Below are 13,762 nucleotides of genomic sequence, written 5' to 3'. Positions count from 1 at the left end.
ATCTCCACACTACCCTTTGTACCAAAAATCCGTGAATAATTAGTTATAGACCATCTTCTGAAGTAAGCGGAGGGACAAAATATTTGACAAATTTCAATCAGGCTTACGCTACAAGCACAGTACTGAGACGGCATTACTAAGAGTAATTAATAACATTCTCATGCATGCAGATGAAGGGGAATATTCCATCCTGATTGGATTTAACTGCTGCCTTTGACACCATCGATCATGCTATTTTACCTGATAGGTTGCAAAATTAGGTTGGCATATCTGGTACAGCTTTAAACTGGTTTCATTCTTATTTGTCAAATAGATATTTCAATGTTTGCATTTATAGGCAAGCCTTTTTATAGGCCTCACTCATGTTTTAGTTTGGTCTACCTCTCATTGATCTGTGTTTCATATTGTACTTTGTTTTCTCTCATTGTTCGATGTTTTCTTTGTGTGTGAAGCACTTTGTAACGGTGTGTTTTAAAAGGTGCTATATAAATAAAGTTTTACTTTCTTTCTTTCTTGCTTTCTTACATAGACCCCACAGTGCAAAGCTTAGGGAGGAAATACAAACATTATTTCTAACCTGTTATCCAGTTTGCATCTTCAAAGGTATTTTTGGGGATGGGGACATCTTTGCCGGTGGTGGAACCAACATTTAAACCCAGTCTTTCCACATTGTTGTTCCCAGTTTTTCAGTAACAGCACTGCAAACATGGCAATGCTGTTCTCTTCTTTGCTGTACGTTACATCCACATGCTGGAGAAACACTGGATTTAGGCAGATAGTAAACACCTGTGAGATTACGAAAATACCTTTAAAGATCTACAAACCAACCAAACAGACAAGAGGCCTTAACCTGCCAAGACAACAGGAAGTAAACAGGATTGGATTCTTGCATTATTAGAGAAAATTAATAAAACACGAAAGAATGAAGCAGCTTGAAGGGCTGAAAGGTTTTTATTTCTGTAACAGAGTCATTTACAGCAACGAAAACATCCACAGAGCTGCTGCAGCTACAATAAATATTTCTGACCACAGTCCACCTCCAGCACTTCGGCTGGTTCTTTCTTCTTTCTGCTTTCAGAGACAAACCCAAGTCAATGCGGGGAATGAAGTTATTAGACTGCGTATAATATGTTTTGGTGGTTAGAAATATATGGAAGTTTATTAACATCAAAACTACTGAGAGTAAAAAATAAGTCTTACAATCAGTCTGCAAGTCTACATTTGAGAGCATGCAGGAACAGTTTTGTTGATACCAAACTTCCTCAGAAACACAGAAAGGCCTACAGGATACAGCAACTTTTATTTTGAAGGACAGGAAGTGGAGAGAGCAGCCAGAGCCACACACAGAGTTCGGTCCAGTTTGTGACCGACTAACAGAGGCCATGACTTGACCGAACCCTGTGTGTGTCCACCGCTCTGGGTGCAGGTAAACAGTTGTGCGTTTCATTGACCAACATCTGGCGAAAAACATTACAATCTGGAGCGTTTTGAAAGGAACCACTTGGCTGTATTTACAACGTGGTTCAAATATTTCAACCGTCTGTGTGAACAAGACAAAGAGGATTCGGGTGGGTTTGTCTTGTGTGTGTGTGTGTGATTCAGACATTGAGGGTCTTTTTGACAGAGAAGATGATGTCTTTGATCTGCGGCACGCTGTTGTCCTCCAGGATTTTGGCGTACGGCATGGGGATGTCGACGCCCGTCACCCTGGTGGCTGGAGCGTCCAGGTAGTTGAAGGCGGGACCTGAAAACCAACACAGGAGGTTAAAGATTATATTTTAGTTTATGCCCTCAAATCTCACTGTTGATATTTCCCCCCCATTAAGGGAGGGCATTGTATGTCTTGAAGTTCCTCTCCAGACACGTTTTATAGTATGTAAAAATACCCTGCTATGATTCATATTTTGTTCAACGTGGTTTTCCCACATAAAAACTCAGAGAAGAGGCTGGAAGCTAGGGCTGGGATATATGGATGAAATCAAATGTCACGATTATGTATGGTTGATTACTGGTACTATCACAAAATATTTACACAATGATATTTTTAATAAATAATCATCAGTAATGTGGATATAATGACTACATGTAAAAGAAAAATAATAGGGCTAGAAAAGTCTGGTAAAATTACATCACTTTACTGTAATGTAGCCTTTAAAACCAGGAAAAGACAACACTTATGCCATATCACGGTATCCAAAATCTAAGACAATATCTAGTCTCATATCACGATATCGATATAATATTGATATATTACCTAGCCCTACTGGAAGCCCATCTACTCTTTCTCCCTCATTGAGAAATTGTGGACCTGGCCTTGCCTCGCCCACTTCTATGCTAGGTTAAGCAGTGCACATCAAGATGGTGGCGCGGAGTTCTGTGAGAGGCTCGCTATCTGCATCGATAGTTTGAGGTCTCTTAAGTAAAACCCTGTGGTGCAATGAAAGTGAAAGCCGGCGCGCGCCGGCTGAGGTGGGATCCCGGCCCCACGTGGTCGAGCGCACCCCCGGCCCACCTCGCCCGCACCGTCGGGGAGGTGGAGCATGAGCGCCTGCGATAGGACCCGAAGAATGGTGACAAGACGTTAACGTCACGCTGTCGTAAAGTGGTATCGGTGCCGTTGTATCGGGGCCGTTTTGTGAGTACGAGTACATGAGCACAGTATCGGACCAGATACCCGATACTGGTATAGGTGCTTCCCTATTATATTCCATTTCTGCGAATAGATCCCCCGAAATGCTACACACTGTTCCTTTAAGTTAGCTACAGTTTGTACTGACAAAGCAAGCAATGTCACATACTCCAAGTCTGGAAAGGGCTTTAATGCAGAGTGTCAGCTACCTTCCATGATCCTGGCGCAGATCTCAGCTCCAACCCCAAACTGAGGCCAGCCGCCCTCCACTGTCACCAGGTGGCTGGTCTTCATCACGCTGGTCTCAATACTCTCCACATCCATAGGACGGATGGTCCGCAGGTTGATCACCTGACACGAAGACAGACAGGAAGAAAGAAGTTAACAGGCCGCTGTGCACAGGTCATCTGTCAGATAACAACAGGTGTGTTCCTTCCTCTACCTCGCACTCGATTCCCTCCTTGGCGAGGACGACAGCGGCATCCAGGCAGTGACTGACATACCGAGAGTGACTGACCAAAGTGACATGAGTCCCTGAAACACAGAAAGGAGGAGGAGAAGAAGAGGAGAGGTTCAGGAACAAAACAATGACGGACAGATATCTGACGTCCAGGTCACCTACAACTCAACACCCTCACAAACCTCCCGTTTAAAGATATAATATGTGATAGTTGTTGGTTGCTGTTTGTGAATATACGGCATTCAAAGTTGGCCACTCCTCCCCAGCTCAACGAGTGAGCGAGGGATAGAGAGAGCAGCAAAGGTAGAGCGAGCTATAGAGTGAATGAAGAGAGGGAGCGACGTTAATAAGAACAAAGCAATGGATCAGAGAAATAAAACGTTATTGCTGAAGTCCAGAAACGACCCGAACACAGCAGAACACTTCTAGTGGGACATAAGATTGAGGGGTATTATTTTTATATCAGTCTATACATTGTTTTTTAGGAAATTCCTGCATTTTATACCTTTATTAGTGTGGATGTAGCCTGAGACAAGAAGATCAATATCGACCTCATGATAGTTATGAGATATAGTTATTAGATTTGTGCTCCCTTCTATTAACATATTAAAAAGGAAAGCAGAGCTTGAGATCCCAGAGTGACCGGTCAGGATGGATGGGTTGTGCAATATATTGTTTTGGAGTTTGTGATTTGCTCTAAGTGCTTGTTTTTTAAAAGCATGCAATATGCTTCTCCTTAACTGTGCAATGTCATTTTTGTGCACTTTGTATTTAATTGTTTTAAGAATCTTACCAACGGCACTTGATTGTATGTGTATCGTATCGTATCGTATCGTATCGTATCGTATCGTATCGTATCGTATCGTGATCTACATGCTGGAACTACTTGTTTTTGGGTGCAGTGCCTGTGTGAAGCGTCCTGAAGTCCTGTCGTCAGTGAGGTTGCCAGCTTTGGTACAGAGTCCAAGTCTCACCTTGTCTCTCGACCTTGGCCTTGCCGATGGGAATGGTGAAGTCTTTGGACTGTGACTCCTCTGACATCTCGAAGGGAACACCGTACATCAGCTCATTCTCCAGAAACACCACTGCAACACACACAGGCAGTTCAGTGAAAACAGTGAACCCCATTTATACTTAATCACTTCATGCGTCTTGGGCAGATGGGTAACTATGCAAGTATAAATGCATCCAAGAAGATTTCAAGATTGCTCAAACGTCAGGAGACGGTTTGAGACGAATTCCAGCCAGACGTCTCTCCAAGATGCATACTAAAGCTTTAGTCCTTCCATATGTAACTACATAAATAAGTGCTCTTAGCAAATAACCCTGCACAGGGTCTGTCCCTCTTGATAACAGCAGCTAACATTACACTGAAATGAGTCGTCATTCTCCGCTTGTGTCGCTTGTGGTGCCTCACCAGGATTGTCGTCTCTGATGGCTGATTTCAGGAGACCTTTGGCATCTTCTGCGCTCCAGGGACTCACCACCTTCAGACCTGGACAGTGACCGTACCTGCAGACAGACAAAAACAACCACACTGACATCAGCACTACTGTCAGACCACATACTATTACTTCAACTGCTACTACCACCTTCAAAGGATAACTCATTTTTTTGGGACTTACAGTACTTCCTCTGTTTCGCCTATTTAATTGTTTGACTGCTAGTGTTTGTTTTTCCCCACATCTTAGCTGTTAACTTGGTGAGTGCAATGTATTATTACCGATAAAATGATGGACAAAACTACTAATAAGATCCAAGTTGGAATTAAGCTACTAGGGCTGTCCTCAACCAAAGAAATTCTTAATCAACGAACACTCATACGAGTTTCTCCACAAAGAATCACACAAAAGCTCCGTTTTAAATCTTGTGTTTACCAGAGATGTGCTCATACGTTTCTTGGAAATAAGTTATTCAGCATTAAAAAAGCATAAAAACGACTAATCGAGTACAGAAATCTTAGCCGACTAAGACAAAAATGGCCAATGTAATTACAGTAACAATATCAGGTGTAAGTGAACGCACCATGCAGCGAAGCACTGGGAGTGCTGTGCGGCGACGCCTGCTGATGCTCCGTTGGGTCCTCTGAAGACGATGGGCACCGACTGCAGACCGGCGGACATGTAGTTGGTCTTTGCCGCGGAGTTGATGACCTGGTCGATGGCTTGCATGGAGAAGTTAAAGGTCATGAACTCGCAGATGGGTCTCAGGCCAGCCTGCGGGGGACAAAGGTTTATTATTAGCAAGAGTTTAATGCAAAGACTTTCTGAGGAGTAATCAGGTGTGTTGTTGTTGGTCGCCTTCATTCGAATTTAAACTAATTTAAATGTAATCTTTTTTCATATTTTTCATTTATTTTGTATGACAACGTATGCATTTATTTATTGCACTGTAATAAAAATTCATCTATTAGAGGTCTTCTCAGTTCCACTATTAGGTCCTAGTAACCGAGACCTGTCCCAAGACCTGAGTCCGGCCGAGTCCAAATTATAGTCATAGCAGGGTAAACAAAAAAAAGTTTAGTTCTGCGTACTAATGATGCTCATGTTAGTCTGAGCTTGGCTAACTTAACTAGGACAGTTAACCAGTACAACATCAGGAAAATCAGACCCTACCTGTCAGAGCATGCAACACAAGTCCTGGTACAGGCTCTTGTAATATCACGCACTGACTACTTTGCTACATTGTTATTGTACTGTTAGGGATTCATGTGAGTTTAGTGAATTTGTTGCCATGTGGATGAAAAGAAACTCACCATGGCGGATCCCACTGCGATGCCAGCAAAGCCCATCTGCACCAGAGAGAGACAGATGTTAACCAGATGTTCCTCTGAAGGAGTGTTTTGTTCACAAAATTAACACTGAGCTGAACTCAGTTTACAACAGAGAACATTTGTGAAGGTTGTATGTTGAATGAGAGTCTCACCTCTGTGATCGGAGTGTCGATGATGCGTTTGTCTCCGTACTTTTTCCACAGACCTCTGCTCACCTACACACACACAGTATTACTGTTAGAGTTAAGCCAGGCTACAGGCTGTATAATATTCCTGGTTCCCCGTTAATTTTACAGTTTTTAGGACTTTTTTAAATTGATCTCAGCTATTAACCTGGTGAATACAATGTTATTACTGATGGAGATGATGGACATAACTACGACAATAATACCCAACTTATAATAAACCGTAGTTTTCCTTTAAAGAGACTCAAATAAACGCGGCCACGCTGAGTGAACCGGCTCAGCGGCTGAAATATCCAGAGGTACTGTAGGCACCGAGTGCAAAACACAAGTTACAGCGTATATTTGCCTAATCTTTATTTCACCCTGTTATCTCCTGAATCTGCATCCCTGCAGCGTTCACTGAATTTGATTCACAGCCTCAGTGTGTAACTCTGATAGAAACAAGTTGGGAGAAGGAGGAGGCGCGACTGAAATGACCACAACAACACGCAACATGACCAGAGATTCTCTAACTGTCCGATATCTGGTCTAATCACTGGCTAGTTACCATCACTTCGTAGGTTGATGTGCTGAAATACGTCAAACTGTCTTCAGGAACCTCGTCCACAGTGTTCTGCTCAGCGTCTACTCACCTTGTAGGCTCCGTCGTACTGGGCCACCTCCTCACCCAACAGGTACACCCGCTCGTCTCTCTCCAGCTCCTCGTCCATCGCCTGGTTCAGGGCATCACGGACCATCATCTGACACCAAAAACACAACAGCGCCGCAGTCAGTACAGACCCACTACTGCCAAACTGAGGATAGAATTTATCCTGGTGTCCTTCACATGTCAAGCCATCCTGTTAGTGAGGTCTACACTCAGGGGCGGTTTAAGGCATAGGCCATATAGGTGGTCGCCTAGGGTGCCACCTTCTGGGGGGCGCTGGTTGACCTCTAAACAAAAAAACAAAAAAAATCATGATGTAAAAAGACTATACGCTGGTGCAGTGGTTAGCACTGCAGCCTCACAGCAAGAGGATCGCAGGTTCAAACCTGTGAGGAGTTTGCATGTCATCAATTAACCTAATCTGTATGTTTTTGGGCTTTGGGCCCAAAAACATACAGATTAGGTTAATTGTTGACTCTAAATTGCCCGTAGGTGTGAATGTGAGTGTGAATGGTTGTCTGTCTCTAAACGTCAGCCCTGTGATAGTCTGGCGACCTGTCCAGGGTGTACCCCGCCTTCACCCAATGTCAGCTGGGATTGGGTCCAAATACACTAAAACTGAGCATTTCAGACAGAGGGTGAATACAGGAATAGTCAGGCAGACAGTACGAGGAAAATAAATTTCATTTTGTTTTTAACATTACAGCATGTAAACATGTTCTAGTAGAAACACAAAATACAAGTATGAACCTGAAAATGAGCATGATATGGGACCTTTAATGAGAAAAGCACACACATTGGTAATAAAATAAACCTGTTTGACATGATGTGACCTGATGTGACATCTCTGCCCAGTTGACATCTCTGCCCAGTTACCAGACAACAGCTGGAACCATTCAACTTAAAGTAGTAGGAGGAGGTGAAACCTAGTCAAACTATATAAGTACTGACAGTAACTGTGAGCTGTGTTTAGTCATTGAAGCTCACTATGAGCTATAACAATGTGAGAACAGCTGTAGCTACAGTCAGCCTGCTAGCTGCTCACTGACCTGCACAGCAGCAGGAGAGCTCCGATGAAACCCTCTGCGACCGACAGCAGACACCACATCCTGCAGGAGACACAGAGAGACATTACTACCACTGATCATCATCAAACACACAGAATATAAACGTTAATATAGTCATAGTCTCATACTTTTCCTGAGCGCAGTAAGCACCTCACAGACGCCGCCATGTTCATCCTGTCCTCTGCCGGAGAGAAGGCGGGACTTCTACGTAGGTCAGCAGCTGTCAGCCAATCAGAGCTGCAGGTTACATGCTGAGCGGAAGCTGTCATAACAGAGAACCAATCAGAGCGCTTCAGTGGAGGCAGAGGCGGAAAAAACCCAAGGACACAGCGCTGTCATTGTGTATGGAAGACCAATTCTGCCATGATAAAAAAAATATGATATATTAAAGGGACTGTTTGTAATTCTTAGACGTATAAATCACCTGGGTCAGTGTCCCATGCGTGCTCGCATGTGGCTACGCTGTTCAGACTCAGACTCCAACACAAACTACACGGAAGCACCAAAACCACAAAGTTATATCTAGTGAAGCCTGTCTGTTAAAGGGACTATTTGTAACTTTGTAAGCGTATAAATGTAGCGGGTCGGCACACATGCGCGCTCGCATATGCGCGTTCGCGTGTAGCCGCTGTACCCTCCTCCTCTGCCTGCTCGCCTTCACTCAGACAGCTCAGCTCGCTCCACCTCTAGACGTGAACGCGCGCTCACTCCACACTGCAGAAGAGTTAGTTTAGCTCTGAGAATATCTAGTGAATGCACAGGGGACGTTTGTGCAGAAATAACTGCTGCAGCTCCTCCAGACCAACAGAGGTTTTCCGTGTCTTGTGAAGTGACGGAGCTCAACAGAGATTTACGTTGTCTTCTCGTTACCGACCGGGTGCAGGTGTCTCCTCTGCTCTCTCCGGCTGCGGGCGGAGAGAGCAGGGAGACACGCTGCAGAGCCCCGCTGCCTCAGCCTGCACTTAGGCAGGAAAAGCCAACACTAGGATCAGATCTAAATCATGTTCATGGAGAGACCTTCGTCTGGTCAGCTAACATTACTGCCAAGCAGCTGAAATATAGAGTGATATTGTGGTTTTAGCTGACGTGTGTCGCCTCACTGTTTTGAGTGATGCTCGTTCAGGTATATTTAGAGCGATTAAGCGCGAGCCCGACGCTGACTTTCGTTGATTTCACGGCCACAGGTGTCGCTGTTAAGAAGCATTTCTGAAAGTTACAAATAGTCCCTTTAATCAGAAGATCAGAATCAGAATCAGAATTGTATTTATTGCCAGGTGTAAGAGGTATACACTAGGAATTTGCTTTGGTTATGTTGGTTCAAGTCAAAATAGTATAATAACAAAAGAATAGATAAATGTTAGAATAAAATAAGAATAAAAAATTGAAATTCTACTAATATACAATATACAAAATAAGTTATAAACATGATAAAAACAGATGCAAACAATCAGGTATCAGAGGGAGAGAGAGGGATACAGTAGGGGGTGGTATTGAGAGTGTGTGAGAGAGGGGAGGGAGGGGGACAGTAGTGTGTGTGTGTGTGTGTGTGTGTGTGTGTGTGTGTGTGTGTGTGTGTGTGTGTGTGTGTGTGTATGTGTGTGTGTGTGTGTGTGTGTGTGTGTGTGTGCGTGTGAGGGAGAGACAGTCACAGGGGGGCGGAGGGGCTGTTGGAGAGCCCCACTGCCATAGGGAAAAAACTGTTTTTGTGGCGTGAGGTTTTGATCCTGATGGACCTTAACCTCCTGCCAGATGGCAGAGTCTGGAATAGATGGTGTCCGGGATGGGAGGGGTCGGCCGCAATCTTCCCCGCCCTCCTTAAGGTCCTGGAGGTGTACAGGTCCAGGAGGGAGGGAAGATTGCAGCCGATCACCTTCTCTGCAGCAGTGTCGTCTGCAAACTTAAGGAGCTTGACAGATTGGTGACTGGAGGTGCAGCCGTTGTTGTACAGGGAGAAGAGCAGTGGGGAGAAAACGCAGCCTTGGGGGGCACCGGTGCTGATGGTCTGGGTGTCGGAGACTTGCTTCCCCAACCTTACGTGCTGACTCCTGTCAGTTAGAAAGTCTGTGATCCACCTGCAGGTGGAGTCAGGCACGCTCAGCAGGGAAAGCTTGTCCTGTAGCAGAGCTGGGCTGATGGTGTTGAATGCAGAGTCCACAAACAGGATCCTGGCATAGGAGCCAGGGGAGTCCAGGTGCTGGAGAATGTAGTGGAGGGCTATGTTTACTGCGTCGTCTACAGATCTGTTGGCTCTGTAGGCGAACTGCAGTGGGTCCAGCAGGGGGTTGGTGATAGTCTTTAGGTGGTGGAGCACAAGGCGTTCAAAGGTCTTCATAATCACAGAGGTCAGGGCGACGGGTCTGTAATCCTGAAGACCTGTGATCCTTGGCTTCTTGGGGACCGGGATGATGGTGGAGGCTTTGAAGCAGGCAGGCACCCTGCAGGTTTCCAGGGAGGTGTTGAAGATCCCTGTAAACACTGGAGACAACTGGTCTGCACAGTGTTTCAGGGTTGCAGGTGAGACAGGTCTGGGCCGGCTGCCTTGTGGGGGTTTTGTCCTTTGAAGAGCATGTTGACCTCCCCCTCCTGGATGGACAGAGGTGTGAAGGGGGCAGGGGTGTGCACAGGCTGGGTGCTTGTGGAGAAGGCTGGGGGGTGCTGATGTGAACGGTGTTTACTGCTGGTGGCTGATGGCTGGGGGGAGAGGAGATGCAGTCAGGACCGGCACTTTGTCTGTCAAATCTGCGGAGAAATGCCGTCACAGTTACTCAGAACCCAAAGTAACATCTTCAAAATTATTAGAAATAAATTTAAATTATTAAAACATTTTAAAGGAAAAGCAGCAAATCCTCAAATTTGCAAAGCTGGAAACATGAAATGTTTTTGAATGAAAAATGACAGTTGCTGATTAATTTTTGTCAGTTGACTAATCGTTTCAGCTGTATTTGTACATACTGTTGTGTAGTTTAATTTATAACAAAACATCATATTGTATAAGCGTTTCGTGTGTTTTGTATGTAAAAATCTTAATTTGATAAGTAACAAAAGCTGTCAAATAATTGTAATAATAATAAAGCAAAATATTTCCCTCTGAAATGTAGTGGAGTAAGTGGCATGAAAACTGAAGAACAGTACTTGAGTAAATGTACTTAATTACATTCCACCACTGCTTTAGAAAATCACATCTCCTCACCCCACCCCTCCTTCACAGCCTGAACTGCCTGTCAGTTCTTCCCCGGAGGTCAAATTAAATAAAGGAACATATAAGTCAAGTAATTCTTGTTGAGTTACATTCAAGAGTATTAATACATTTTTGCATACAACAGTGTGACCTACAAAAGTCATTTGGTACACCAAATTAGTATGTTTTTTGAAACAGTTCAACCAAGAATCTCACGCAACCTGTTTGTGTCACTTACCTATGATTAGGTATAGGCTGTGTTTACCACACACAAAAACATAGTTCAGGGTTTGTGGGTTAAAATTACTGGGGTGGAAAAAAGATTAGAAACACCCCTCAGTATAATATATATATGTAAGGGATAATGTACAGCTTCGCGTCGGGGTGCAGCATCGATACAAAAACGGTCCGCCAGAGTCCGACATCAGAGCTGCGCCCATAGCAACTGTCTGTTATACATAGCAACGGTCTGTTATACAGAAATGAAAGTTCCGCAGAACGCCGTGATTGACCAATCAGAATCTAGTATTCAACCCAGCCGTGTAATAATATAATATAATGCAGTCCTATACAACAACATGAAGTATGTCCTCAAAAGTGACCACAGACCTTGTCCTCATTCAGCGTCATCAAACACTGAACTTTAGAAGCTTCTTAAAGGCCTGTTGTGGGCTTAAATCAGAAGATCCATATCAATCTCATGTGTGTGATTATGGAACTGGAGTCAGGACGTGGTTAGCTTCGCATAAAGACTGGCAGCAGGGGGAAACAGCTAGCCTGGCTCTGTCCAAAGTTAGAAAGAAAACCTACAGTAGCAACACCTCAAAAGCTCACTAAATAACATGTTGTATCTCGCTTGTTTAATCTGCACAACAGAAATGTTTGTTGTTTTGTGAAACTGAATTCTGAGCTTTCATGTAGTCAACTGCTCCCCCGGCTCAAAACACATTCTCCTCTAATGAGCTGAGAGTATGACACAAAACCAGTTAGGGGAGACAACAAAAGAAGAGGAATCTTTAAGTTTCTTCTTTAAGTGACAAGCCAGTCACGCAGTCGCCACATCAGACACAGAGTGAGAGAGAGCAGAGTCCTCCACACTTGAGAGACCAAAAAAATACAAATCCACAGGGTCATCAGCATCAAACTTCGTCTTTCTAAGGGTAAGACCACCATGCTTTCCTTCTCTTCTCTGCACATCTACAGTATTATTCTGCCTCTCTAAACACACAGCAGGACAGCTGAAGGAAAACTTGAAACCACTTTGGAATAGACAGAGGCTTGAATTTGTAAAAAGAAGACAGTGTAAAAAAAAATGCAGGCTTTAAAAAAGCTCACTGAATAGTTGCTTCTTTATTGGTTATGGTGCTTTTGACCCTTGACCCCTATGAAATCAGAAAGATTAGTGACATGGTTTGATTCAAATAAATCCTGAGTAAAAGTTGCCTTGACTAAATCTTTGTTTTTGACATTATCAATTTTCACAGATTTGATTTTTGGTTATGAAGCAGAATTCAGATAAAACGTATTCTGTAACATTTTTTTCAGGCAAACCAAAATTCTAAATATAATCTAAATAAATCTTGAATGCAACATCAAATAAATCTTAATTTTCAAATAGTCTTGGTTATTCTCAAATAGGAAACACATCCATATTTGAAGAAAATGAGAGACTCTGAGGCTGATAAATGAAAATAGTACAAAACCGCCCGGACCAGACTCGGCACGTCAGCGGCGCGTGACAGCTGAACAGCTGTTTCTTTCTACATAGATTTTGCCTTTCATTATTAATGTCATTTATATTTATTTTAGACAGAAAAAGGTTAAGAAGTGTGTGCTCATTTGTAAAAAATAGTAATAATCCACAATTAAAAGGTCCTTTACTAATTCATGGATCCCTGCAAATCACCGCATTTTCCACAACACTCCTGCAAATATTCTGAATAAAAGCCTCGTGTTAACAAGTGAAGGAATTCGGTCCACAGAAACAATGCTATAAGGCTTTTATTTTGAAACGGAGGCAGGAAGTGTTGAGTTAAAAATAAATAATTTTTTTCATGTCTGTGACATATTCTACACATATAGTCATTGCAACTGTAGTAATGTTGCTGGTATGGTCAATATTATATAAAAGATCACTTTAAGTGTCTATTTTTGCTGTGTACCGCGCAAAGCACGCAGAAAAAAAAGGCAAGACTTCAAATCTCTTGAAGAGACGCAGCTAAGCCGCGCTGCTCACGCGGCCTGTTTGGCTGGTACATGTCTCACGTTGTAAGTATGTAAGCAGCCATGCAATGCATTACGGTAGCATGGCGGCGTGATCCTCATTTGCACAAAGTTGAGGTCTAGGCTACTTTATGCAAATCAGGGGCGTCCAGAGCGACAAGCCGCCTCTGGAAATTCCCTAGAAACTTTTAAACTAACCCTTCTCGATCCAAAATAACAACAGATTTAGTAACTGCATGGCTTATTTCTTGCATAAAATGTTTTCAGAAACACATTTCGGTGAACTTCTTTCGTGATATAAGAAAGAAAATTTCCAAAAGAGCCACCATGTTGGTTCCAGTTTGAAAACTGGGAGCAGCAGCCCATGGGGGAAAGCGTTCATCGAAATAGGTGCCTATAGTGCGGCATTAGACACAAGGCACTAATAGTGCCTTGTGTCTAGTGGCAGCCCATCAAGCGTCCATGGCTGGGAAGCGAGGCGATCCCCACATGTACCATAACCTGTTAACATGGGCACCAAAATAAAAAGCGAGAGGTTCCGCGACGCACATGCGCTGCTCCCGCGTGCGGTCTGGCTCAGGGGTTAAAAGCTGAATTCCAC

The 13,762-nt window shown here is 43.7% G+C and overlaps 1 protein-coding gene across 1 annotated transcript; it reads right to left on the bottom strand.

The window, feature by feature from the left end:
• Positions 1–932: 932 nt before the first annotated feature.
• On the bottom strand, positions 933–8,018 carry pdhb (pyruvate dehydrogenase E1 subunit beta). Its single transcript, XM_074638210.1, has 11 exons — positions 7,889–8,018; positions 7,743–7,802; positions 6,680–6,787; positions 6,015–6,077; positions 5,845–5,880; positions 5,115–5,305; positions 4,507–4,601; positions 4,064–4,174; positions 3,072–3,163; positions 2,839–2,980; positions 933–1,744 (listed from the first exon to the last, which is right to left on the bottom strand). The coding sequence occupies exons 1-11, from the start codon at positions 7,931–7,933 to the stop codon at positions 1,599–1,601; spliced, it is 1,089 nt and encodes a 362-aa protein (XP_074494311.1). The 5' UTR covers positions 7,934–8,018; the 3' UTR covers positions 933–1,598.
• Between the last annotated feature and the right edge of the window lie 5,744 nt (positions 8,019–13,762).

The sequence above is a fragment of the Sebastes fasciatus genome, chromosome 1 (genome assembly GCF_043250625.1).
Source record: "Sebastes fasciatus isolate fSebFas1 chromosome 1, fSebFas1.pri, whole genome shotgun sequence".
NCBI lineage: Eukaryota > Metazoa > Chordata > Actinopteri > Perciformes > Sebastidae > Sebastes > Sebastes fasciatus.
The sequence above is the reverse complement of the archived record's forward strand: the minus strand, read 5'-3'. Positions and strand labels throughout refer to the sequence as shown.